This window comes from Pinus tabuliformis, chromosome J (genome assembly GCF_031772625.1).
Source record: "Pinus tabuliformis cultivar Carrire ecotype Pingquan chromosome J, CPIR1, whole genome shotgun sequence".
Classification (NCBI taxonomy): Eukaryota; Viridiplantae; Streptophyta; class Pinopsida; order Pinales; family Pinaceae; genus Pinus; species Pinus tabuliformis.
The window spans coordinates 251,557,341-251,581,652 of NC_142295.1; the positions used below are offsets into that span (position 1 = coordinate 251,557,341).

General features: G+C 40.5%; 1 protein-coding gene across 1 annotated transcript in view; it reads right to left on the reverse strand.

Annotated features, from left to right (window-relative positions):
• Positions 1–1,024: 1,024 nt before the first annotated feature.
• LOC149226718 (valine--tRNA ligase, mitochondrial 1-like) overlaps positions 1,025–24,312 on the reverse strand; it is a 91,054-nt gene continuing 67,766 nt past the window's right edge. Inside the window, exons 11-12 of the mRNA XM_089380280.1 lie at positions 1,459–1,604; positions 1,025–1,377 (exon numbers count right to left, since the gene is read on the reverse strand). Of these exons, the coding sequence (XP_089236406.1) occupies positions 1,209–1,377; positions 1,459–1,604 (315 nt within the window). The 3' untranslated portion in view covers positions 1,025–1,208. The remainder of the gene's footprint in view (positions 1,378–1,458; positions 1,605–24,312) is intronic.

A 24,312-nucleotide genomic window follows, 5' to 3' on the forward strand; every position in this document is an offset into this window, starting at 1 on the left:
AATAAAAGTGTTTTTTCCCTCTTATGTATCTCTATCATTTTTTTTAATACAAATCAACATGTTTCTGATCTTTTTTGAAGGTCTTTTTCCTACATCTGGTAGGAACATTCCGCCCCAACCGCCCAATTATTTTTACTTCTTTGTCGCTAAAAAAATTACTTTCCATTTATATTGCAGTAGTGGTCACATTTAATTACAGAGCTGCTATACAACTGATCCAAAAGGTTACCCTCAGTTACATCCATATAACCCATTCATTAATAAAGAGGATAACCATTGGAAAGTTCATTGAGACAAGCATTGCACTTGTTCTGTGTTTACAAGAGTACTTGTTCCGATGTAGTGTACGAATGTTCGCAAGTCAAACCAATCAATCTGGTATACAAAAACATCACGGCTAGGCAAGACTCGGGCTGCTTTTCCAGATATCTAAAATACATTGTACGCGTCTCACTGAATTTAAATGTTCCACAGTAGACTACCTGTCTACAATATCGGAAAGCTATCACGGAAATATGTTGATGCCTTGGCAGTAGACTTACTTTAAGCACGTCAGCATATAAACCCAATACAATCACATAAAACTGTTATGAAACTAGAGAAACCACTACAACATGTGAAATTTCATTTTTTTTGCGAAAATCTGTTTACATAATGCAACATATATATTTTATTCTGGAGTTGTCTATAATGCGACTTTTTGAAGATTCCGGTGACGGAATCCGGCGAAGAAATTGAGGTCAAATCTTGATTTCTTGCGGTTAAAATGGTTTTTTAACTGCATATTTGGATTCAGCGCCCTGAAAAACCCCTGGGACGCTTTCATTGTGGAGAAACTAGCTATCAAACTTGCGATTCCAATAATTCTTGCCGGATTTCGACCGGAAAAATCTGCCGGAAAGGCTTTCAAAAAGTCGCGTTATAGACAACTCCTTTTATTCTTGCATCAAAAAATTCTCTACTTTTAGAAAAATGTGATTTAGGAGCTAGAGTGACTGAAGGATCATTCGCCTTACAACAAAAATTGAGAATTGTCAGTAAGGCCGATATAGATTTCATTTAAATTTCTACTTGAGGACGGCGTTTGAAAGCAGAAATAATAAATATATTGAGTGCCATACCAAGAATGGAATTTAATGGGCACAAATTATGATCTATCAATACTTGAAAATCAGTAGTGACAAGATACTGCAATTCAACTCATTGTTTTAGCTGCTATCTGCCAAAAGTTTTTCAAAATTCTCATTTGCCTCTTCGACGATGCTCAATTCAGCCATAAGTTTATTCAACTTAGAAAGATTTTCTTCTTGTATATTGGCCGGTACTTTGTCTCTATATCCGGGAATGTTCATTTTCTTTGTCACTGCTTCCTGTTGCCTGGTTCCACAAAAAACTCCATCAGATGAAGACACAAACAGCAAAGACTTACTGTGTAAAATTATAAAAATCATAGCCTACCGGATAAGTTCTTCTTTCTTTTTTTCCAGTTTTGAAAGTTCAAGCTGTGCATCTACAATGCCTCGGAGTAATAAGTATACAGATAGATGCTCATTCACAATATTTACTGCGCAGCCAACAGGAGGCACATCACCCTCCCGGAGTACCTACAAAAATATAGATTTCAAATGCATGAATAAGTTGCTCATAGACAGCAGTGTAACATTATGTGGAAATAAGAAACCATGAAATACCCCATTTAGTCAGATTCCCTTTATTTGTCTGACCTAATTGGTCTCAGGAGACAGTAAAGATCGGCATCTTTAATAATTGAAAAAAGCAAAATTTTAAAATTCATGAAGCCCTAAATAAAAGTTGAAGTGCAACAAAAATTCCTAGATCCACAACTCTGCCACCTCATCAATAGCCTCTTAATTTATTTGATAGATCCTCTCGACGCCATACACATCAAGCGGAACGAAGAAAGGTAGTGATGCTCGTGAGGCAAAGGCGTGAATATGTCTTATCTAGATGTACTATCTATTATGATATTAAAGGGAGTCTCCAGTGCCTCTTCAGGGGCAGATCTTTATCGACATTCTTCAAATACCTTAATCAACAGTGACTTGCCTTGTATATTAGAGAGGCATTTCCTCTCAGATGGCCTCTACTTCACAGCACCTCTGCTACAGGAGTTTTCTAATTTGAAGCATGGGCCAAAGACAAAGAAATCCTAAGATAAATACCTTCACTGCCTCATCAATAGCATCTTCTTTTATTTGGTAGATCCTCTCAAACCCTTTGTAGATGTCCTGACTATTATGATATTAGAGGAAGCTCTCATTGCATCATCAGGGCCTCAAGCAGATCTTTATCAACAGTGACTTGCTTGTACATCGGAGGCATTTTCTCAGAGATTCCATCTACTCCACAGCTCTTCTGCAACAAATAACCAGATTGCCACTTCCTTTCATCTGGTCCCTGACAGTAAGGGAGTAAAGTGCACTGCATATACTCGGACAGCACTAGAACCATCCAGCTCCAAAGCATGCCAATAAGCACCTAGAAAGGTCAAAACTACTGGGGAGATCCACCACCTACTCAGAAATGCATCACTAATTTCTTTCCTTTACTAATTCTTCAGCACTGGATGGTTGGACGACTAACCAGATTGCCACTTCCTTTCATCTGGTCCTTGACAGTAAGGGAGTAAAGTGCACCGCATATACTCAGACAGCACTAGAACCATCCAGCTCCAAAGCATGCCAATAAGCGCCTAGAAAGGTCAAAACTACTGGGGAGATCCACCATCTACTCAGGAATGCATCACTAATTTCTTTACTAATTCTTCAGCACTGGATGGTTGGACGACTATATCTTCATCCTCCACTCCAACCACCACTGGGAGCGTATTGATGTCAACCTAGATTTCTCCCCAAGGCCATATTAATCCAGGCCTCCCAAGGATAGCATTCATCAAGTACATTGCATTGACCTCTCCACACTTGTTTCAGATTATAAGCATGGCTAAATCCCCCTTCCCCTTGTGACAGCATCATCTCAGCTTAGGCCATGTTTCTTTATTTGATCCCTTCACTTTCTAGCTATGCTACACCAAGTTTCCGGTACATCAGTGTGGGTAAGTGGGGATGTGTACCCAGTATGTCTACCCACCACAACCACCTCAAAACAAAGAGTCAGGGGACAGCAAGGTATAATAACCATTTTTAATGTGTATAATAACCATTTAAAAACATTTATAATACATACGTGACTAATGCTACATATCAATGATAGTTGACAGTCGAATGCAATGAAAACACGCTGCAAATCCAATGTGGTTATGAGTTTTCACTACCAAAATGACTTCCCAGCAACAAATTGGCAGCCCAACACTAGCAAATAATCATTGTAATTTTGTAGTCTGTTTATTGAGGATTTATAGAGTGTAGGAGGGTTGGTGAAACCAAGTGAATGGTATAACCTATATATCTTCATGGTTGTTGAAGACCATTGGCAAGAAGCGATCCATCCAAGGTGAATCTTTGCCTATGGAACATATGTCTAAATAATGAGTATGTTCTCCGCAATGCTCACAAGGGTAAAGAAAAAAACATTGATCTTTCACATGGCCAACCCGATCACAATGTTGGCATTTCACAATCTGAAGATATTGTGGAAGAGGAGCAAGCAAAGATGAGCTTTCTTGAAGATACCCAACACTGAGATTTATAGTAGTCCGGAATGTGAAAGGACACTTCTTTTTCATATTCATGACCACTTATGTGCTTGTTGTTGATGACTTTTTCCCAAAGTCTGATTATGGGTTTGGGAAGTGCAAGCAATACCTCTGCATCTTCAATTGAATCTGCTCTTAACGTGGCATCAACAAACAGATCAAGTGCAGGTTGTTGGTGGGAGTCTCTCTAACTCAACAAGAGAATTTTTCTAAACAAGAACTAGTTGAGAATGATGACTCTTCTGTTGTAGTTCATCTCACTGGAGCTGAGATTTCAGCTATAGAAACTCAATCTTCCCCTGTGCATCTTGTAAACAATGTTCCAGAAGGGCACATCCTCCAAGGTAGGGTGTACGCACCCCACATTTTCCACGCACCCGGAATTGGAGGACACCTAGGGAAATGTTTCCCCATGTCCCCCTTTTGGGGAAACTAGGGGAGACGTAGGGGGTAACGTTTCCCCAATGTGTGGGATGTGTTTCCCCATAAGGGTTGCTTGTGGGCATACCCCCTTAATTTTGCATGAAAACATTAGTTTATGAGTGTCGAAGCCTAATATTCAACCCTAGGCCCCTGTTTCATCAAAATCTAGCAAGTCTTGTCAAGGTAGCTTACAAGACAAGAACTAGACCAAGGGATAACAATGTGAGGTGTGGCTCGTCGTCACGATAGCCACTACCTCCTACTCTTAAGTGGACTTTCACCGCAAGGAAGGCTTCCCTATACTAGGTCACCTTAAAGGATATATCTAGTCCAAGGGGAAAGGTGAAAAAATAGGGTAAGGAAGCCCATCTATCATAATTAGAGCAATGTGCATCATCCAATGATCTAGATTCGATCATTATATTGTTTGTCATCCATCTCGATGCATTTAGAGTGGGAAAAGTGGATGAATTAACTCATGGGACCGTTTTTACCAATGGGACCTAGTTTGGCAAAACGAAGTATGAAACCTTCGAGGAGCGTTTTGATCAAACGACGCTTTTTAAGGGTAAAATTGTCACTTTAGCGTTGCACCTTTTCTTGTTATTCTACACAAGGATCTTTCCAACGACAAAGAAGCACGTCAATCGAACTCTGTATGCAAAAGTCATGCGACTCAAAAGTTAACCTTCCTGTTTTCACAACAATGGTTTGACAAGATGTCACGTCAGCCCCTATTATTCATGGAAAAGGGGCTAGCCACGTGATTGTGATGTAGAAGACTCTAGAAGAGTCTATATTGTATTTTGGTTAAGAGTTGAGGTAGTCAAACTTAACCATTAGTAGGCTATCGCGTTGTGTTATAACGGGGCCACTAGGAGGAAGAGGCATCCCATTTCTTTCGAGTGCATTTGTTCCATAGTTGAGCAAAAATAGCCAAGAGGGATAGGAGGTAGAGCACATAGAGAGGATTTAAGCACTGTAGCAACCCATAGGCCACAGGCCATACTTCTTTGTACTTGCAGCCATATTTCCAGACAGAGAAAGGGAGTTGAGCGGCCTTACCTTCCAGCTGGGTTTTTCTCTTGAACGCTGAAAGGGTTTCCCAGAGCATATCTTGTGTCTTAAAAATTACAGTAAAAATCTACAAATCTAGAAATTTAATAAAAGTGTAATAGTGTAGAATTTCAGATTTTTAATATAATATTATCAGATTTGTTGTGACGCACTGTCCAATGGAATATCCACGACAGTTTACGGATCATCCAAAGGCCCAATTAGGACACAATGTGACTTAGGGTAGAGATTAAGTAAGGCTAGCAGGCTTATCTAGGATATCACAAGGCCAAGAAAAGGCATACAATAGATTTATACATTAAATTTATGGCACAATGAGCCTTCAATAAGCCTCAAGTTGAAGCCCAGGGAAAAATAAGGCTTTTCTAAGGCCCAATTTACTTATGACAAATCGCATCAACCCTAAAATGGGGAAATTAGCCACAAGAAAAGGTTAATTTTGAGACAAATACCTCACATCCAAGTTTTGAATCCCTCCACAAGGTAGCGCTCTCTACCTTAGGTTAAATTCATGCCCTAACCCTAACTAGCGACTTTTCCTTAAGAGGCCGAAATAAAGTTTGAGTGAAGAAAAATGTGCTATGAAGTTAAATTTGAGTTGTGATCAACAAAATGAGCAAAGCCAATGCCTTGACCTTATAGGTGATGGAGTCTATGGGATAATTAACTTTGTTAATCAAGGTTGTCATTGATGTCAATATGGCATTGACTGAGATGTCAATATTCTTGAGATGCCTGGTTCTAGATGATGATGCCATGACTCTTGGTGGTTGGTTGACTAGGATAACATCTATGAAGATGTCAAGTCATGAAGAAATCAAACCACTAATGAAGGAAGCCCTATGAAATACTTGAATTAACTATGATGTTGCCAAGTGTCAATCATGTGCCTTGATTGATGACCTAGATCCTAAGTGTCAATATACAACCTCGTGATGTGAAGGATTATACTTGATGAAGCCATACTTTTGATGATGTCATACTCAAGAATGACCGCACTTTGACATACTGAAGACTACTTTGGTGTCTTTGACAAATTAATGAAGGTTGCACTGTCACATATTACTACACTATCATTGAATACATGATGTTATACCTTCATGATGCTGGATACTATCATGATGACATTATTGGTGCAAAACAATGGAGAAGCCACGTTGTCCCAAAACATCCCTCATATTGTTCCAAATATTTTATGCACAAAAATTTAAGGATAGTCACAAAGAAAATTAATTTTCTCCACCTTAGAGGCAGAACCTCACCATGAGACCTACACCATCTTGAAGAGCATAATTTTAGCTTTCCAACGAGCTATTATTCAGCCCAAATCTCCAAGCGGTTTGAAAGTTATTAATTTTTCAAGTTAAAATTAACTTTCTGTCGGTAAGTCCACCTATATCCTAGCCTACTCATGTCGGCTTGCTTGAAGGGTCATGTCTCTTTGTTTAGCATTGAAAAACACTATATATTAGGCATCTAATTTCATTCTTCCAACACTTACTCAGTCATCAAGTACAGTACAGAAAGGGATAAGTTCACAACTCGTGAACTAAGGAAGAACATAAACTTTGAAGAAAAGGAGGCACGAAACCAGAGCAGGTAATATCTTCAAGCCTGATTTGGACGGTGAACAGAAGTGATACATCTCGGTGCACTTAAAGATTAATACCTCAGACCAACTGTGGAACTCCTTGATACTTCGGACAAAAGCTCAGGTTTTAGCTCGGATTGTTGTGATTTTAGTTGACTGTGGCTCGTTTATTATTCAGATTATAAAACTCGGACTATACAGCGTGTTGGTCTCTCGGACTAGGCAGGGAACAGAGGTACACAATACCTCGGACTGTATAGAAGAAAGATCGGAGTTTTGTACAACAAAAAGACACAGATCATACTGGTGCAGACCCTCTCATTCACAAATGTAAGAGGGAGTTGGCTTCCGAATTTGAGATAAAGGACCTAGGACTGATGCACTACTTCTTAGGGTTGGAGGTCTTGCAAAAGCCAGGAGAAATTTTCCTCTCTCGGGGAAAATACGTGGTCAAGATATTCGAAAGATTTGGGATGGTGAACTACAAGCCTGTGACTAACTCGATGGAGCTTAACTTCAAAATGTTATGCGGTAGTGTTATCGGACTACAATTGGGAAATGCTTCTGAGTAGCATCAACTCATATGAGCACTGATGTTCTTGGTGAACTCCTGTCTGGATGTATGTTTTGCAGTCAACACATTGAGCCAATATATGGTTGAGCCTCATCACTCACATTGGATTGGTGCCAAGAATCTTCTGAGATATCTTCGGGGCACAATCACTCATGGACTAAGATACACTGTCGGAGATGTGAGGCTGCATGGTTATTCTGATGCTGATTGGGCAGGCAGTGTGGTGGATCGCAAGAGCACTTCTGGGTGTTGTTTCTCTTTGGGTTCTACTTCGATATCCTGGATGAGCAGGAAGCAGAAGTCGGTTGCTTTGAGCACCGCTGAGGCCGAATACATTGCTGCGAGTATGGCCTCCTATGAAGTTGTCTGGTTGAGGAAGCTCTTTAGTGAGCTGTTTGGACATACGTTGGATACTACCGTGATCCTCTGCGATAACCAAAGTGGGATTCATTTATCAGAGAATCCTATATTTCATGATCGCTCCAAGCACATCGATATCAGGTACCACTTTATCCGGGATATGGTACAACAAGGAGCAATAAGGCTCCATCATATTGGGACTGATGAGCAAGTCGCCGACATTCTGACGAAGCCCCTGGGAAAGGTCAAATTCTTGACTTTCTGAGAACGACTAGGAGTCGTGGAGAGACCCTCTTATGAGGGTCCTGTATGATATGTACATTGAGCTCTGGGAGCTTCGGGGGGCTTGGGGTACTTCTTGGAGTGATGAGCAACCATAGGGTGAGTGGTTCAACCTTCCCCTAGTGGTTTGCTATGTACAGGGTGAGTGGTTCAACCTTCCCCTGTGATACCCGTGGCGACATGTAGGCAAGATGAGTGGTTCATCCTTCTCCTGCTGAGACATCCTACCCATGCATTCTAGGACTCATCGGAAGTACCTCTCATCTGGCCAATGAGTAGGGAAATCAGGATAGGGACCATAATACTACCGATGGACGCATCGTGTACTACCATACTTCGTATGCTAGGATGATATTAATCTGGGATCAATTGGAACCGACTTCACATAAGTAAGAGTGGTATGAGACACTCTTTATTTGAAACTGATTTCGGATTAGTAAGAGTGGTATGACACACTCTCTTTATTGGAACTAACTTCGGGTCAGTAAGAGTGGTATGAGACACTCTCTTTTATCTGGGACTAACTTCGGGTCAGTAGAGAATGATATGATACATTCTCGATCACTTCTTCTTCTTCATAGTTCAGCAAAGCAGAGCATAGCAGTGCAAAGCAATGCATTGATGGCAGAGATAGTACCGACAGACAAATAGATTAGCAGGTGGAGTTCTCCCTAGTTGAGAGGGAGTGTTAAAATTGGCAACTAGAGCCAAACTCCATATGGGTCACCTCATTTATGGCAGCTGATATTTTTCTTGAATTCCTCTCTCCGAGAGGTGTAGGATTGATCTAACGATCATCCAATTCTGACATGTATTCATGGAGATATGAATTTATTTGTATTTCTTGACAATTTGTCAAAGGTCGGCCAACAAGAAAAAATAGTCATTTTCACCCCCAGCTTATCCTCAACGTTGCATATAAAAGGAGGAGACCTCGTGGCATTATTTCACTCATCTCATCCCACATCCTTCTCTCGCTCCACACTTGATTGGGTACGCATAAAATTATTTTTCTCCACCTTAGAGGCAGAACCTCACCATGAGACCTACACCATCTTGAAGAGCATAATTTTAGCTTTCCAACGAGCTATTATTCAGCACAAATCTCCAAGCGGTTTGAAAGTTATTAATTTTTCAAGTTAAAATTAACTTTCTGTCGGTAAGTCCACCTATATCCTAGCCTACTCATGTCGGCTTGCTTGAAGGGTCATGTCTCTTTGTTTAGCATTGAAAAACACTATATATTAGGCATCTAATTTCATTCTTCCAACACTTACTCAGTCATTAAGTACAGTACAGAAAGGGATAAGTTCACAACTCGTGAACTAAGGAAGAACATAAACTTTGAAGAAAAGGAGGCACGAAAACAGAGCAGGGAATATCTTTAAAGCCTGATTTGGACGGTGAACAGAAGTGATACATCTCGGTGCACTTAAAGATTAATACCTCAGACCAGCTGTGGAAACTCCTTGATACTTCGGTGCACTTAAAGATTAATACCTCAGACCAGCTGTGGAAACTCCTTGATACTTCGGACAAAAGCTCAGGTTTTAGCTCGGATTGTTGTGATTTTAGTTGACTGTGGCTCGTTTATTATTCGGACTATACAGCGTGTTGGTCTCTCGGACTAGGCAGGGAACAGAGGTACACAATACCTCGGACTGTACAGAAGAAAGATCGGAGTTTTGTACAACAAAAAGACACAGATCATACTGGTGCTTTATGTGGATGACATCTTTCTGACTGGTGCAGACCCTCTCATTCACAAATGTAAGAGGGAGTTGGCTTCCGAATTTGAGATAAAGGACCTAGGACTGATGCACTACTTCTTAGGGTTGGAGGTCTTGCAAAAGCCAGGAGAAATTTTCATCTCTCGGGGAAAATACGTGGTCAAGATATTCGAAAGATTTGGGATGGTGAACTACAAGCCTGTGACTAAATCGATGGAGCTTAACTTCAAAATGTTATGCGGTAGTGTTATCGGACCAGAATTTGGAAATGCTTCTGAGTAGCATCAACTCATATGAGCACTGATGTTCTAGGTGAACTCCTGTCTGGATGTATGTTTTGCAGTCAACACATTGAGCCAATATATGGTTGAGCCTCGTCACTCACATTGGATTGGTGCCAAAAATCTTCTGAGATATCTTCGGGGCACAATCACTCATGGACTGAGATACACTGTCGGAGATGTGAGGCTACATGGTTATTCTGATGCTGATTGGGCAGGCAGTGTGGTGGATCGCAAGAGCACTTATGGGTGTTGTTTCTCTTTGGGTTCTACTTCGATATCCTGGATGAGCAGGAAGCAGAAGTCGGTTGCTTTAAGCACCGCTGAGGCCGAATACATTGCTGCGAGTATGCCCTCCTATGAAGTCGTCTGGTTGAGGAAGCTCTTTAGTGCGCTGTTTGGACATACATTGGATACTACCGTGATCCTCTGCGATAACCAAAGTGGGATTCATTTATCAGAGAATCCTATATTTCATGATCGCTCCAAGCACATCGATATCAGGTACCACCTTATCTGGGATATGGTACAACAAGGAGCAATAAGGCTCCATCATATTGGGACTGATGAGCAAGTCGCCGACATTCTGACGAAGCCCGTGGGAAAGGTCAAATTCTTGACTTTCTGAGAACGACTAGGAGTCGTGGAGAGACCCTCTTATGAGGGTCCTGTATGATATGTACTTTGAGCTCTGCAAGCTTCGGGGGGCTTGGGGTACTTCTTGGAGTGATGAGCAACCATAAGGTGAGTGGTTCAGCCTTCCCCTAGTGGTTTGCTATGTACAGGATGAGTGGTTCATCCTTCTCCTGCTGAGACATCCTACCCATGCATTCTAGGACTCATCGGAAGTACCTCTCATCTGGCCAATGAGTAGGGAAATCAGGATAGGGACCATAGTACTACCGATGGACGCATCGTGTACTACCATACTTCGTATGCTATGATGATATTAATCTGGGATCAATTGGAACCGACTTCATGTAAGTAAGAGTGGTATGAGACACTCTTTATTTGAAACTGATTTCGGATTAGTAAGAGTGGTATGACACACTCTCTTTATTGGAACTAACTTCGGGTCAGTAAGAGTGGTATGAGACACTCTCTTTTATCTGGGACTAACTTCGGGTCAGTAGAGAATGATATGATACATTCTCGATCATTTCTTCTTCTTCATAGTTCAGCAAAGCAGAGCATAGCAGTGCAAAGCAATGCATTGATGGCAGAGATAGTACCGACAGACAAATAGATTAGCAGGTGGAGTTCTCCCTAGTTGAGAGGGAGTGTTAAAATTGGCAACTAGAGCCAAACTCCATATGGGTCACCTCATTTATGGCCGCTGATATTTTTCTTGAATTCCTCTCTCCGAGAGGTGTAGGATTGATCTAACGATCATCCAATTCTGACATGTATTCATGGAGATATGAATTTATTTGTATTTCTTGACAATTTGTCAAAGGTCGGCCAACAAGAAAAAACAGTGATTTTCACCCCTACCTTATCCTCAACGTTGCATATAAAAGGAGGAGACCTCGTGGCATTATTTCACTCATCTCATCCCACATCCTTCTCTCGCTCCACACTTGATTGGGTACGCATAAAATTATTTTTCTCCACCTTAGAGGCAGAACCTCACCATGAGACCTACACCATCTTGAAGAGCATAATTTTAGCTTTCCAACGAGCTATTATTCAGCACAAATCTCCAAGCGGTTTGAAAGTTATTAATTTTTCAAGTTAAAATTAACTTTCTGTCGGTAAGTCCACCTATATCCTAGCCTACTCATGTCGGCCTGCTTGAAGGGTCATGTCTCTTTGTTTAGCATTGAAAAACACCATATATTAGGCATCTAATTTCATTCTTCCAACACTTACTCAGTCATCAAGTACAGTACAAAAAGGGATAAGTTCACAACTCGTGAACTAAGGAAGAACATAAACTTTGAAGAAAAGGAGGCACGAAACCAGAGCAGGTAATATCTTCAAGCCTGATTTGGACGGTGAACAGAAGTGATACATCTCGGTGCACTTAAAGATTAATACCTCAGACCAGCTGTGGAAACTCCTTGATACTTCGGACAAAAGCTCAGGTTTTAGCTCGGATTGTTGTGATTTTAGTTGACTGTGGCTCGTTTATTATTCAGACTATAAAACTCGGACTATACAGCGTGTTGGTCTCTCGGACTAGGCAGGGAACAGAGGTACACAATACCTCGGACTGTACAGAAGAAAGATCGGAGTTTTGTACAACAAAAAGACACAGATCATATTGGTGCTTTATGTGGATGACATCTTTCTGACTGGTGCAGACCCTCTCATTCACAAATGTAAGAGGGAGTTGGCTTCCGAATTTGAGATAAAGGACCTAGGACTGATGCACTACTTCTTAGGGTTGGAGGTCTTGCAAAAGCCAGGAGAAATTTTCCTCTCTCGGGGAAAATACGTGGTCAAGATATTCGAAAGATTTGGGATGGTGAACTACAAGCCTGTGACTAACTCGATGGAGCTTAACTTCAAAATGTTATGCGGTAGTGTTATCGGACCAGAATTGGGAAATGCTTCTAAGTAGCATCAACTCATATGAGCACTGATGTTCTTGGTGAACTCCTGTCTGGATGTATGTTTTGCAGTCAACACATTGAGCCAATATATGGTTGAGCCTCGTCACTCACATTGGATTGGTGCCAAAAATCTTTTGAGATATCTTCGGGGCACAATCACTCATGGACTGAGATACACTGTCGGAGATGTGAGGCTACATGGTTATTCTGATGTTGATTGGGCAGGCAGTGTGGTGGATCGCAAGAGCACTTCTGGGTGTTGTTTCTCTTTGGGTTCTACTTCGATATCCTGGATGAGCAGGAAGCAGAAGTCGGTTGCTTTAAGCACCGCTGAGGCCGAATACATTGCTGCGAGTATGCCCTCCTATGAAGTCGCCTGGTTGAGAAAGCTCTTTAGTGCGCTGTTTGGACATACATTGGATACTACCGTGATCCTCTGCGATAACCAAAGTGGGATTCATTTATCAGAGAATCCTATATTTCATGATCGCTCCAAGCACATCGATATCAGGTACCACCTTATCCGGGATATGGTACAACAAGGAGCAATAAGGCTCCATCATATTGGGACTGATGAGCAAGTCGCCGACATTCTGACGAAGCCCCTGGGAAAGGTTAAATTCTTGACTTTCTGAGAACGACTAGGAGTCGTGGAGAGACCCTCTTATGAGGGTCCTGTATGATATGTACTTTGAGCTCTGCAAGCTTCGGGGGGCTTGGGGTACTTCTTGGAGTGATGAGCAACCATAAGGTGAGTGGTTCAGCCTTCCCCTAGTGGTTTGCTATGTACAGGATGAGTGGTTCAACCTTCCCCTGTGATACCCGTGGCGACATGTAGGCAAGATGAGTGGTTCATCCTTCTCCTACTGAGACATCCTACCCATGCATTCTAGGACTCATCGGAAGTACCTCTCATCTGGCCAATGAGTAGGGAAATCAGGATAGGGACCATAGTACTACCGATGGACGCATCGTGTACTACCATACTTCGTATGCTAGGATGATATTAATCTGGGATCAAGTGGAACTGACTTCACGTAAGTAAGAGTGGTATGAGACACTCTTTATTTGAAACTGATTTCGGATTAATAAGAGTGGTATGACACACTCTCTTTATTGGAACTAACTTCGGGTCAGTAAGAGTGGTATGAGACACTCTCTTTTATCTGGGACTAACTTCGGGTCAGTAAGAGTGGTATGAGACACTCTCTTTTATCTGGGACTAACTTCGGGTCAGTAGAGAATGATATGATACATTCTCGATCACTTCTTCTTCTTCATAGTTCAGCAAAGCAGAGCATAGCAGTGCAAAGCAATGCATTGATGGCAGAGATAGTACCGACAGACAAATAGATTAGCAGGTGGAGTTCTCCCTAGTTGAGAGGGAGTGTTAAAATTGGCAACTAGAGCCAAACTCCATATGGGTCACCTCATTTATGGCAGCTGATATTTTTCTTGAATTCCTCTCTCCGAGAGGTGTAGGATTGATCTAACGATCATCCAATTCTGACATGTATTCATGGAGATATGAATTTATTTGTATTTCTTGACAATTTGTCAAAGGTCGGCCAACAAGAAAAAACAGTCATTTTCACCCCCAGCTTATCCTCAACGTTGCATATAAAAGGAGGAGACCTCGTGGCATTATTTCACTCATCTCATCCCACATCCTTCTCTCGCTCCACACTTGATTGGGTACGCATAAAGGAGCAGCATCTCTCACACGTGCTAGGAGGAAATTTTTCTTTCTGTTTAGGGCTGCGTTGACCTAGGTTGACTGAAGTTGCAGGGTGTCTTTTGGACAGTCTTGGCCAAGCATTGACTCCTCCCTTTTGCAGATTGTGTTAGGCTGCCTCTCCTAGGCAGGCAACATTTTTGAACGGTTGTTTTGACCAGTGTTGACTGTCAAAGAGCTGACCGCAAGTTTGACCAGACGCTGACTGAAGTTTGACTAGATTTTTGGACTGTTTTGGGCTACCTATTCTTGTTGTTGGAGGCTGAGTTGACTGGGATATTGACCAAGCTGATTAGAGGTCAAAACTGACCTGTTTGACCAGCTTTGACTTTGTTGGTTAGGGTTTTGCTGTTGCTGTCATAAAATTACAAAATTGTATATTTGTACTATCTCTCTCTGCTGAATTATTGAAGAATATAAGAAGAACTGATCAAGGGTTTCCCCACATTGGGGTTTGTCCCTAGCTGGTGCCACATATGGTGTCCTCTTGTCTTGGCTTGTCTTCTACTGTTTATGTTTATGTTCTATCTGCATTTTACTATCATGCTGATGTGATTGCTAATATGGAAATTGATATTGGGCTAATAAGAAAATTTGAAGTAAATTGCTCTTAAGCATAGAACATACCAAAATTAGCAAAAACAAAATAAAAAGAACACAAAGTTTGGCTCTCTGCTAGGGACAAAACCTCTCCACTCTTAAGAGGAAAACCCTTTGTAAGTTTTCTCTTATTGAAGCTTCTTATTTGAACAACTGCCAAACCCTAGACCTTTGACTATAGGATCCTCCAAGCACAAGTCAAATCGTTCCTCTTTCTACACTATAAATTTCAGCACATGGAACTTTGTCTTCCGGCACTCTGCTCCTCCTTTTGGCACTTCGTTCTTCCTTATATAGTAAGTAGGTCTTCTAGGAGAGATACTTCTACTTAGTGACATCTTTCACCTAAGGATCTTCACTCCTTCTCTAGGTCATCTGAGTTCTCCTTGATGTATGGCAGTAGGCTGAGTGTGACAACACTGCAGCCCTAGTCTTCGCACATGGGGGAGGATCACTAGGTTCACATGCCCTTCTTTCCTTCGCTTGATAGTTTTCCTTCCACGCTGGAGTAGGAGGCCTTTGTAGGCCTAGTTACTAGCCCAAACAATAGAAAATATATCACTATAATATCACTGTTGATGTAGTCGCAGACTGTCCCTTATTCCTCCGCACGTGTGACTATATAAACCCTAGAAATAGCCTCTCAATCTTCGTTGTTCTTCCTCTTCTCTTCGCTACCTTGTTATACCTTTTATCTTGTCTTCTCTTCGTCCTTCTTAGTCTTCTTTTTCTTTCGGATTTCAGAGATAGTTCGTTGTGCTTTTGAGGAGTGGATAGCCTCTATAAATAGAGGTTTGTCCCTTCTCTTCAAGCCGACATGACTATCCATTAGGCCAACTTACAGTTTGCACTATAATTCAACTTTTATTCATCGTTTTGCATCTTGGAGACTTCATCATAAAATTACAAAACTGTATATTTGTACTATCTCTCTCTCTATGCTGAATTATTGAACAATATAAGAAGAATTTATTAAGGGTTTCCCCGCATTGGGGTTTGTCCCTGGCTGGTGCCACAACTTGTGTCCTCTTGTCTTGGCTTGTCTTCTACTATTTATGTTTATGTTCTATCTGGATTTTACTATCATGCTGATGCGATTGCTAATTTAGAAATTGATATTGGGCTAATGGTGCAGGCTAAACCCACACATACCCACAGTATGCAAGAATCTGCACAACACAACTGTCCCAGGCATTTTACTCTACAATGGAGTCAAATCTTCAGACCATAAATGGTTAAGGCCCCTTTATAAGCAGTTCCTTTGTTATCAGAACTTAATCACCCCGCCTGAAACCTCTATCGGGATTATATGAACCCTCAAACCTTTGGTTATGACTTGGACTAAAGTCTTTCCCACAGATCCTTCTTATCGGAAATTAGAACCCCCTTAACACATCGTTATATACGTTTTAACGTATATAACCTTCTATCGGCGCTCTTCCACTTTATAAAGCATTACAAAGGAATTAACTTTAACATACCTTCTCCGCCTACCGTACAGTGTTGTCACGGTTCCCGAGGTTTAACCTCATCGCAATCGGCCTTAGCATTCTCCCTTTGGCCATGCATACATATATGCCTTCCTCTTCCCGATATGCAATTTCCCTTCAAAACCGGGAAATACACTATCAGCACTTAATTCTTCATATTCATGTTTACAAAGGAAAATACTGTCGAATGTATATATCGGATTTTAATTACATTGAACCCCCGTTTATAAACGCGTTGAGTCCGCCTCTTAGTCTATCACCTTTCCGCTCCTCCGAACTCCGATAGGTCTGAGCTCCGATACTCCGATTATCGCTATCGGATATCGCTTCTCCAACCGCGCCTGGCTTCTTCTGCTCTAAACCTCCGATTGTGCGATTGTCGATCGATCTATCAGCAATATCGCTGCATCGCTTGTCGGAGTTCACTATTTCGGTTGTCGTTGTTCCTTGGCACCTTTGAAATGCAATTGCGATTTTAATCGTAGTCGTTGATCACCCAAATCCAACGGTTGTTGAGCACTAACACTTCACGCTTCTATGTTCGTCCCTTTACTTAGTTTTTACGCTAAGTCATTAGTTTGTCTGTGGTTTGGCTTCTTTAAAAGTTTCGGCTTTCTGCCCATTCGCAGCTTACTCTTCCTTCTAAGCTTAAACTCCTCACTCTTCTTTGATCTCTGTCCTTGCAGAGCTCTTCAACTCCGCCTTCTGCTTCCACTTGGGTTCTATTTTGGCCCAATTTTCCTTCATTGTTCTGTTGAACAATACTCAATTTCTCTTCTGCGTGTCCTCTGAACTCTGCCTGCAACCTGTTACAGAACCTACGAGTTGACATAGTAATCAATTATTCACTCGATTCATGCATATGACACACTCAGAATCGAATTGCTCCGTTGTATATAAACATAAAATATAATTGATTACATTTGAGACTCTCGGTCTCTCACACAGGCCTGATTTCTACTATTCGTGGCCTATTCTCTTTTGACTCTGCCCGTAGGCTTACATATATTCTATCTGTCCCCTCCTTCTTAATTGAACGCGCGGGTTCACTATTTATAAAATACATTGGATCGGATCACTGAAGGGATCAGATCAATCCTTTCCTTAAATCACTCAACTAAAGCCCTAAAGCTCGCTTACAGAATACATATGGCAGACTACATTTAATTAAGTCTTCTAGAGACTTATCCATTCCATCTTTTTCTCTGTTTTAAAACAGAAAAGTCCCTTTATTCAGCTCGATGGTCCACATCCTCTCTTATCTAATTAAACCACCAAAAGCCTAAATTACATTAACTTGAGACTTAAGAAAACTATTTCCTAAAAATACATGACCCCCTATGTCTACTATTTACAATGATTTCCCTTGGGTGAATGCTCCAGCATTAGACTGCCAAAGTAGAAAGTATTCATGATCCCTTGATCCTGTGTCTTCTGATCTTTGTCTTCCTCGATCCCACACTTTGTTCTGTAACTGTCCACATGCTTTGTTCCCTTGTTGTCGCTGCACTTTTGCTGTCTTTTGCTCTATTTTCTTCTTCTTATCAAATCAGGTTCAACTTCTAATTGATCTTGTTTGTTGTTGCTACCATTTTTCCCCATTTGGTCTACTTCATCATCAGCTGCCACATTTCTTCAATTTTTGTTTCCAGTACATCTTTGGACTAGTCCATACTCTGTTTCTTACTTCTGTCTCTTTCTTTTTGTTTCGGGTTGTTGTTGTCGTCTTCTCTTTTACTTGCTCCAACTTTTGGTTTGTTTGTTGCCTCCTTATTATCCTTACCCTCTTTCATGATTGGATCATGATTGTTCAGCACTTTTTCCAGCAAATTAACTTCTCTATTCCATGGATTGAGTTCTTCCATAGAATTCTCTTCTTTCACCTTTATTTGGCTGTTCACTTGTGCCAAATCTCCTCCAGCACCTGCAACAAAACCTACACACTCAAAACACTTGTTAAAATTAAAAATACAAGGTTGTTGTGCCTTATTTTCCATTGGCAACACTTCAGTTTGCTGCACTGTTTCTTCCTCCTCTGTCAGCACATCAGTATGCTGATTTGAACTCTCAAAAGAATTCCTGAGACTGTCCTAATGATGTCTTCCTGCCCTCGTCCACTGTAGTGAACTCTTTTTTCTGCAATCATACTGTCATACTCTGAATTCTCCAGCAAATATTCCAGCAATGCAATTTCTCTGTGACACTTTGCTAGTATTTCATCATCACTTATGTTTCCTGGATTTACACACAAATTATTAGTTTGGGAATCATAAGGTTCAACAGTCTCAACTATTGCTTCACATATCAACTCTTTACACTGAACTTCATTTCCTTCTTCCACAAGAACTTGTTCTTATGTTGTCACATCTTCACACATCCATGCATTGTTAAGTTCTTTCTGCTACAATAAATCATTGCTTCTCTTATTTAAGAGACATTCTTCATCCTCCTTTATTTCAGAGTTTTTATCTTCTAAAAGATACTTCTCCATACTTCTGACAACTTCAACAGATTGCTCATCCTCTACAAAACACTCTTTTGTTAGTGTTCTTTCCCCCTTTGTTAAGTCTTTTGCATAGACTTCTTCCTTAACATCTTTCAGTAGATGTTCTTCTTCTTCACTGACTGTCTCAACAGCTTTCATGGCTATTTCCACTGTAGCTATCATCATGGTGAATTGATGATCTTTTACTATGTTTTCAGCTAACATAGTTTCTTCTTCTTCAGTACACTTTGTCTTGTTGTCCCTCTGTAACTCTTCTCCAAGAGCTATCCTTGTCTCACCATCTGCATTAACATTCTCCTGCATTTCATCAATAACATTAATCAAACTTATTTGATTACCTTTCTGAGACAATATTTCTTCACTCTTCATCATAATAAGATTTTGATTCCTCATCTCCATGACAGCGTCTATAGACTCATCCATATACTTTTTTTTTCTATATGCAATGAAATTCTTCTTCCTCTGAGAAGTTTTCTTTGTCACCTTTTGCTTCTAGATCTTCATCTCTTCTGAAGATATCTTCAAAATGCTGCTTTTCTCCTGCAATATCTGCCATCATACACAAACTATCAGTTCTAAAAATACAAGACCGTATGGTCTCACTTGATGGTTCAGCGATGATATCTCCTTGCTGTTCTAAATCCATCATATGGTTCATAAATTCTTTGATAGTCTCCTCTTCAATCTCTTCAGGCTCTTCACTTGGTTCCTTGACATCTTTCATCAACTGCATATGAGATCTATCTATCTCATCTTTTTCCAAAACAAAATTTAGATTATGTTGGTCTTCTTTCTTCTTCATGACAATATCAGCAAATTGTCCTTAGATGTTTTACCTGTAAACATACACAAATTGTCAAATTTAAAATCATTAAACCCCTTGGCCTCACTTGAGGTTCCAGTCTTCAAGTCTTCATCTTCACTTTCTCCCAGAGATTCTCCTTGTTCTAGTTCATAAATGGATTCTTCCATTTCTAACTCAACTTCCTTGAGTTTTTCCTTCAACCACTTTACTTGCATTTGTTGTAGCCTTCTCTATATTTCTTGCCATTTTACTGGCTTCTTCCTCAAGACCCAACCTAATCTCTGGTTTTCCTCAAGCATTATCCTTAATGCATTGAGTTGTTTTTTTAATTCAGCAACCTCTTTGTCAATTTCTTCTTGACTCATTCTCATGCCATTTGCCTTGGCATCCTTCTTCTCATATCTTCTATTGTGGCTTCTCTCTGAACCTCTACTATAACTATCAGTAGTCATCTTCTTCTCCTCTCTCTTCATGAGCTCCTTTGCAACAAGCCTCTACAACAGCTAGTCCTCCTCGTTGTAATCCTACCTCACTAAGCATAGGTCTTGTTATCACTCATATTTTTTCCTTAGAAGTTATCAAAGAAGGAATAGTCCAAGGTAACCACAAACCTAATCTTTTAGACTTAGGTTCTAGCCAACCTAAGTCCAGAGAGGGCTCTCTCTTTATAATTTAACTTTGTTTGAATAAGATTTCAGGCTAGTTCTTAGTGTTCAAGATTGTTTTGTTTTGATTGGGTGGTGGAATTAAGAAGACAGATGGGCAGAGCAAGTATTTAGGCCATTGGGCTATGGAGTCAATCAAGAAAAGCTTAACTGGATATGATCTATCATTGAGGTAAGAGTCCACAGGGCAGGCTAGCACAGCAAAAGCAAATCTACAGGTTTAAATGAATGAAAGTCCTAACCAAGGCCAAGGGCAATGAAGAATCCTTAACCAGGATTAAGATGAAGAAAGGAAAGATGACCAGTAGCAAAGGGCAATGAAGAATCCTTTACTATGGACCAATTGGGGGGGGTAAACTACGAAAGTAACGGAGCAACTAAGAATTCCCAGACCAAGGCAATTTAGTAGAAAACATAAAGAAAACAAACAATTAAAACAGCGAGCACTTAAGCTAATTCTGATGATATCATTCCTTGTTTGCTTTTAAGATTTTATAGGAAACACAAGTGAATATTTCATAACATAAAGAGAAAATGATATTTAAACTTGAGAAGATGATACTTATTTGTTCCAACTGTGCACAAGAATCCGGTGAAATGTCCTCAGCTTTATTTCATTTCCAGCAAAACCAATCCAGTCTTGAGTACAATAGCTCCTTGGCTCAAAAATAATGTCTACAAAAATGTATTTTAATCCACACCTAATTACTTCAATTTGTGAAGTATTTATACAAAAATTGATACAAAATATCTCATAACCATATGAGAATTATTCTAGGAAACAAAAAATATCTTCAACACAAAGATAGAGACAGATGGAGAACTGTCTTCTAGCTGTCCCTTTTATTGTGACTATGCTGGCTATTGTAACTCGGATTTGGCTCTTTCAGTTTGCTTTGTAGTTATGTGCTGGAATCACTTTTATCTTCTACCTACTGATACTCTTTACCTGTGCTGCTTTGATCCTGTCTTACCTGTTTTACCTGGCAGTTATGTTTTACCATATAGATTTACTACAGTAACTTATAGTAAATCAGTCAAATTTGTCCACCATTCATTGTTAGGTAATTTCATCCTTATCATTTTCCTGTAAATTTCATCAGCTTCTGTGTATTTGGCAAAATTCGGTTTGCTTGTGAACAAGTGCTTGACTTCATGTTCTATGTAGAACAGATTCTCAAGGCCATCATAAAGCACCTTTCCAGTGGGCAAAGATTTCACCCCTGAAGTACTAGCTTGGCTTTTAGCCAGCTTGTCTAACTTGTCAATGTAATCTTCCTGGGTCATCAACTTATCATGGATCACCATAGGACTGGGGAGTCCTTTTTTCCTTAAGATGCCATACTTCAACATAAAGTTATCAATCTCTGTCTAGATGCTCTGACATCTTTTCTCCAAGTTGAGCATTAGGTTCCTTTTGGTGAGAACCTTTTTCATCTCTATAATTGTTGTTGTTTTGTCTTCTATCTCCAATTCATCAAGCTGATATCTGTTTTTGTTGTTCAAAAAGGTGATTAACTGATTGGATTCTTCAGGTTTATTTCCCAATTCTTCCACTGTCTTGTGGATTGCCTCTGTAGCCATTTTGACTAATTCTGTTTGCTCAAAAATAATCTAAACAGAAGGCCAAACATCATTGATTCAACAAAAGGCCAAACATCATTGATGGAATCAATGATGTTGGCCCAAAGAATTTCTTTCATATCTCCTAATGGCTCTTGTAGTGTTAAGTCCTTCTCAAGGGCTTTTATCCTTTCTGCCATCCTTAGGTTCCTCTGAGTTTCTTCTTTCTGCTGTATTTGTGCAAGTTTGCAATTGGTTTCTAAACTTGTCACTTGTTCTCTGAGTTTCTTGAGCTCAGTGGCCTGGATGCTCATTTCCTCCATGGCCTTGATCAATTCTGCAGTTTTCTCAGTTGGTGTCTCTGTGCTGGTTGATGTACTTGTACCTATTGAAGTACCTGTAACTAGCAATGCTGTAACTGGTGGAAGTGTAGGTGCCAAGGCAGATGCCAAGGTGGAGGGCACTGCTGTGGAAACTGTAGGTATTACAGTCTGAGGAGTGGTGGCCAGCTCACTCTGCTTGGACTGTATCAAATTATCCAATTCTTTTTCAGTTTCTTTCAATTGGTCATTCAACTTAAGGACTAGGTCCATAAGTTCTTCCTCCTTCTATGTTTCCAACACTTCAGCTGTTTGAGGATGATGAAGAGGAGGAATCTTGAGCTACTTCTTCAGTGCAACTATGTCATCATTTTTCTTTTTTATCAGCTTCTCTGCTGCTTTCACATCCTTGGGATCATGTCCCAGTTCTATGACCAAGTCCTCTAAGGACTTTATTCTGGTGTCTTTGGCTTGAGAGGAGGCCTTCTCCAACTGGAATTGTGCTGATATATTATTCAGTGAATTCTGGAGTTGGTGGGCTGCAATTGCTTTGTTGGTCAAAGTGGAATAGACCATTTCACCAGTTTGTTTATGCAACTCGATTTGGTCAATAGGATGGATATCCTTGGCCAATACTTCAAAATTTGTTTTTAGGTAGTCTGCCATTGATTTAGGTTGTTGTATGGTTGGCTTGAGAAAACTCATCTGCATCTTACCTTCTTTTATATCAAAGGCTAACATTAGCCTTGTTTGGTTTGTTGGAGCCATCTTCAGATAATGTGCATAGCTTTGCACCTTTAACCTCTCATTCCTTGCCTTGATTTCCTTGTATTTTTCTTTGATGTCTTGGCTCTATCCAGTGGGAGCCCTGAAGGAGGATACTTCCACACTCTGTTGCCTTTCCAACATTTGAGTTTGAGAGGTGGAAGGTTCTTGTGTCCCTCCTGAAGGAATGGTGTGCCTACTTTCTGTTCTCTCTGCTTCTGAAGTCCTTGTTGTTTCCTCAGTGTATTCTTGCTTTGCATATGGATTTAACCTCTGCCTCTTAGCATAGGTTTGGGCAACAAGCCTGCTGGAAGGAGTGGCCTCATCTCTGTCCCTTTTGAGGTTCCTCTCCTCATTTAGAGGAATCTGCAAAACAGGAGGATTGCTCATGATTTTTCCAGGTTGAGCAAGTTCCTCTGAAATTTCAAGCTATTCAGATTCTTCTGGCTGTTCTGAAAGCTCTAGTTGCTTTAATGGCTCTACTTGTTCTGAAGACTCTGGTTGCACTGATGGTCCTGCCTCTGTTGTCTGCCCACTGTCCCTGGGATTGCCTCTGAGATTGAGACTCTCTTGGCACCTGTACAAAGGAATCCTCATCAAGTCTTCTGTCTAAATCTATCAAAACATTATCAACAGCAACCTCTGTGCTATCTCGATCTATCAAAGTGCCTTCCACCCATTCAGATTGATTAGCATATTGTTCTATTTCAGGGATCCTGTGGTGGATGTAGGGAGATAGTTTATTCTTTTGTCTCCTATTACAAATGAAGCTTAAGGGGTCATAGGTCCACATGAAACTCTGTTTCAGTTTCAACCTTTGGAGGATTTCATCTGCCTCCTTTCTTGCTTCCCTACTATTACAAATAAATGGGCCCAGCTGATCCTTTATTCTAAGTTGGGCTTTCTTCTTGGCTTTCACAAAGTGCACCTCATCTGAATTGATCATTTGTCTGTAGTACTCCAGAGCAAATAATCTCATGGGGAGGTACTTTGGCAATTTGTAAGGTGGCAATTCACATCCATAAATCCTGATTTCAATATGGTTTTGGTACAAGTACCAATCCCCTACTTTGTATTGCTTTGACAACTGTAGGACCCTCCTGATGTCTGCACTGATTCTGGGTGGAGGGCTTCCTAGTAGCATGGTTGTCACAGGGTAAACAAAGAGGTCTATGAAATCTGTATAAGAGTATTGAGAATCAAATTGATGGATCAATGAAGTCCAGAAGATCACTGATCTGGGGTTGCCTCTAGTATCAAGCTTTTGGAGGGCAATTGGAAATCTATCAGCTTGGTAATACAAGAATAAAT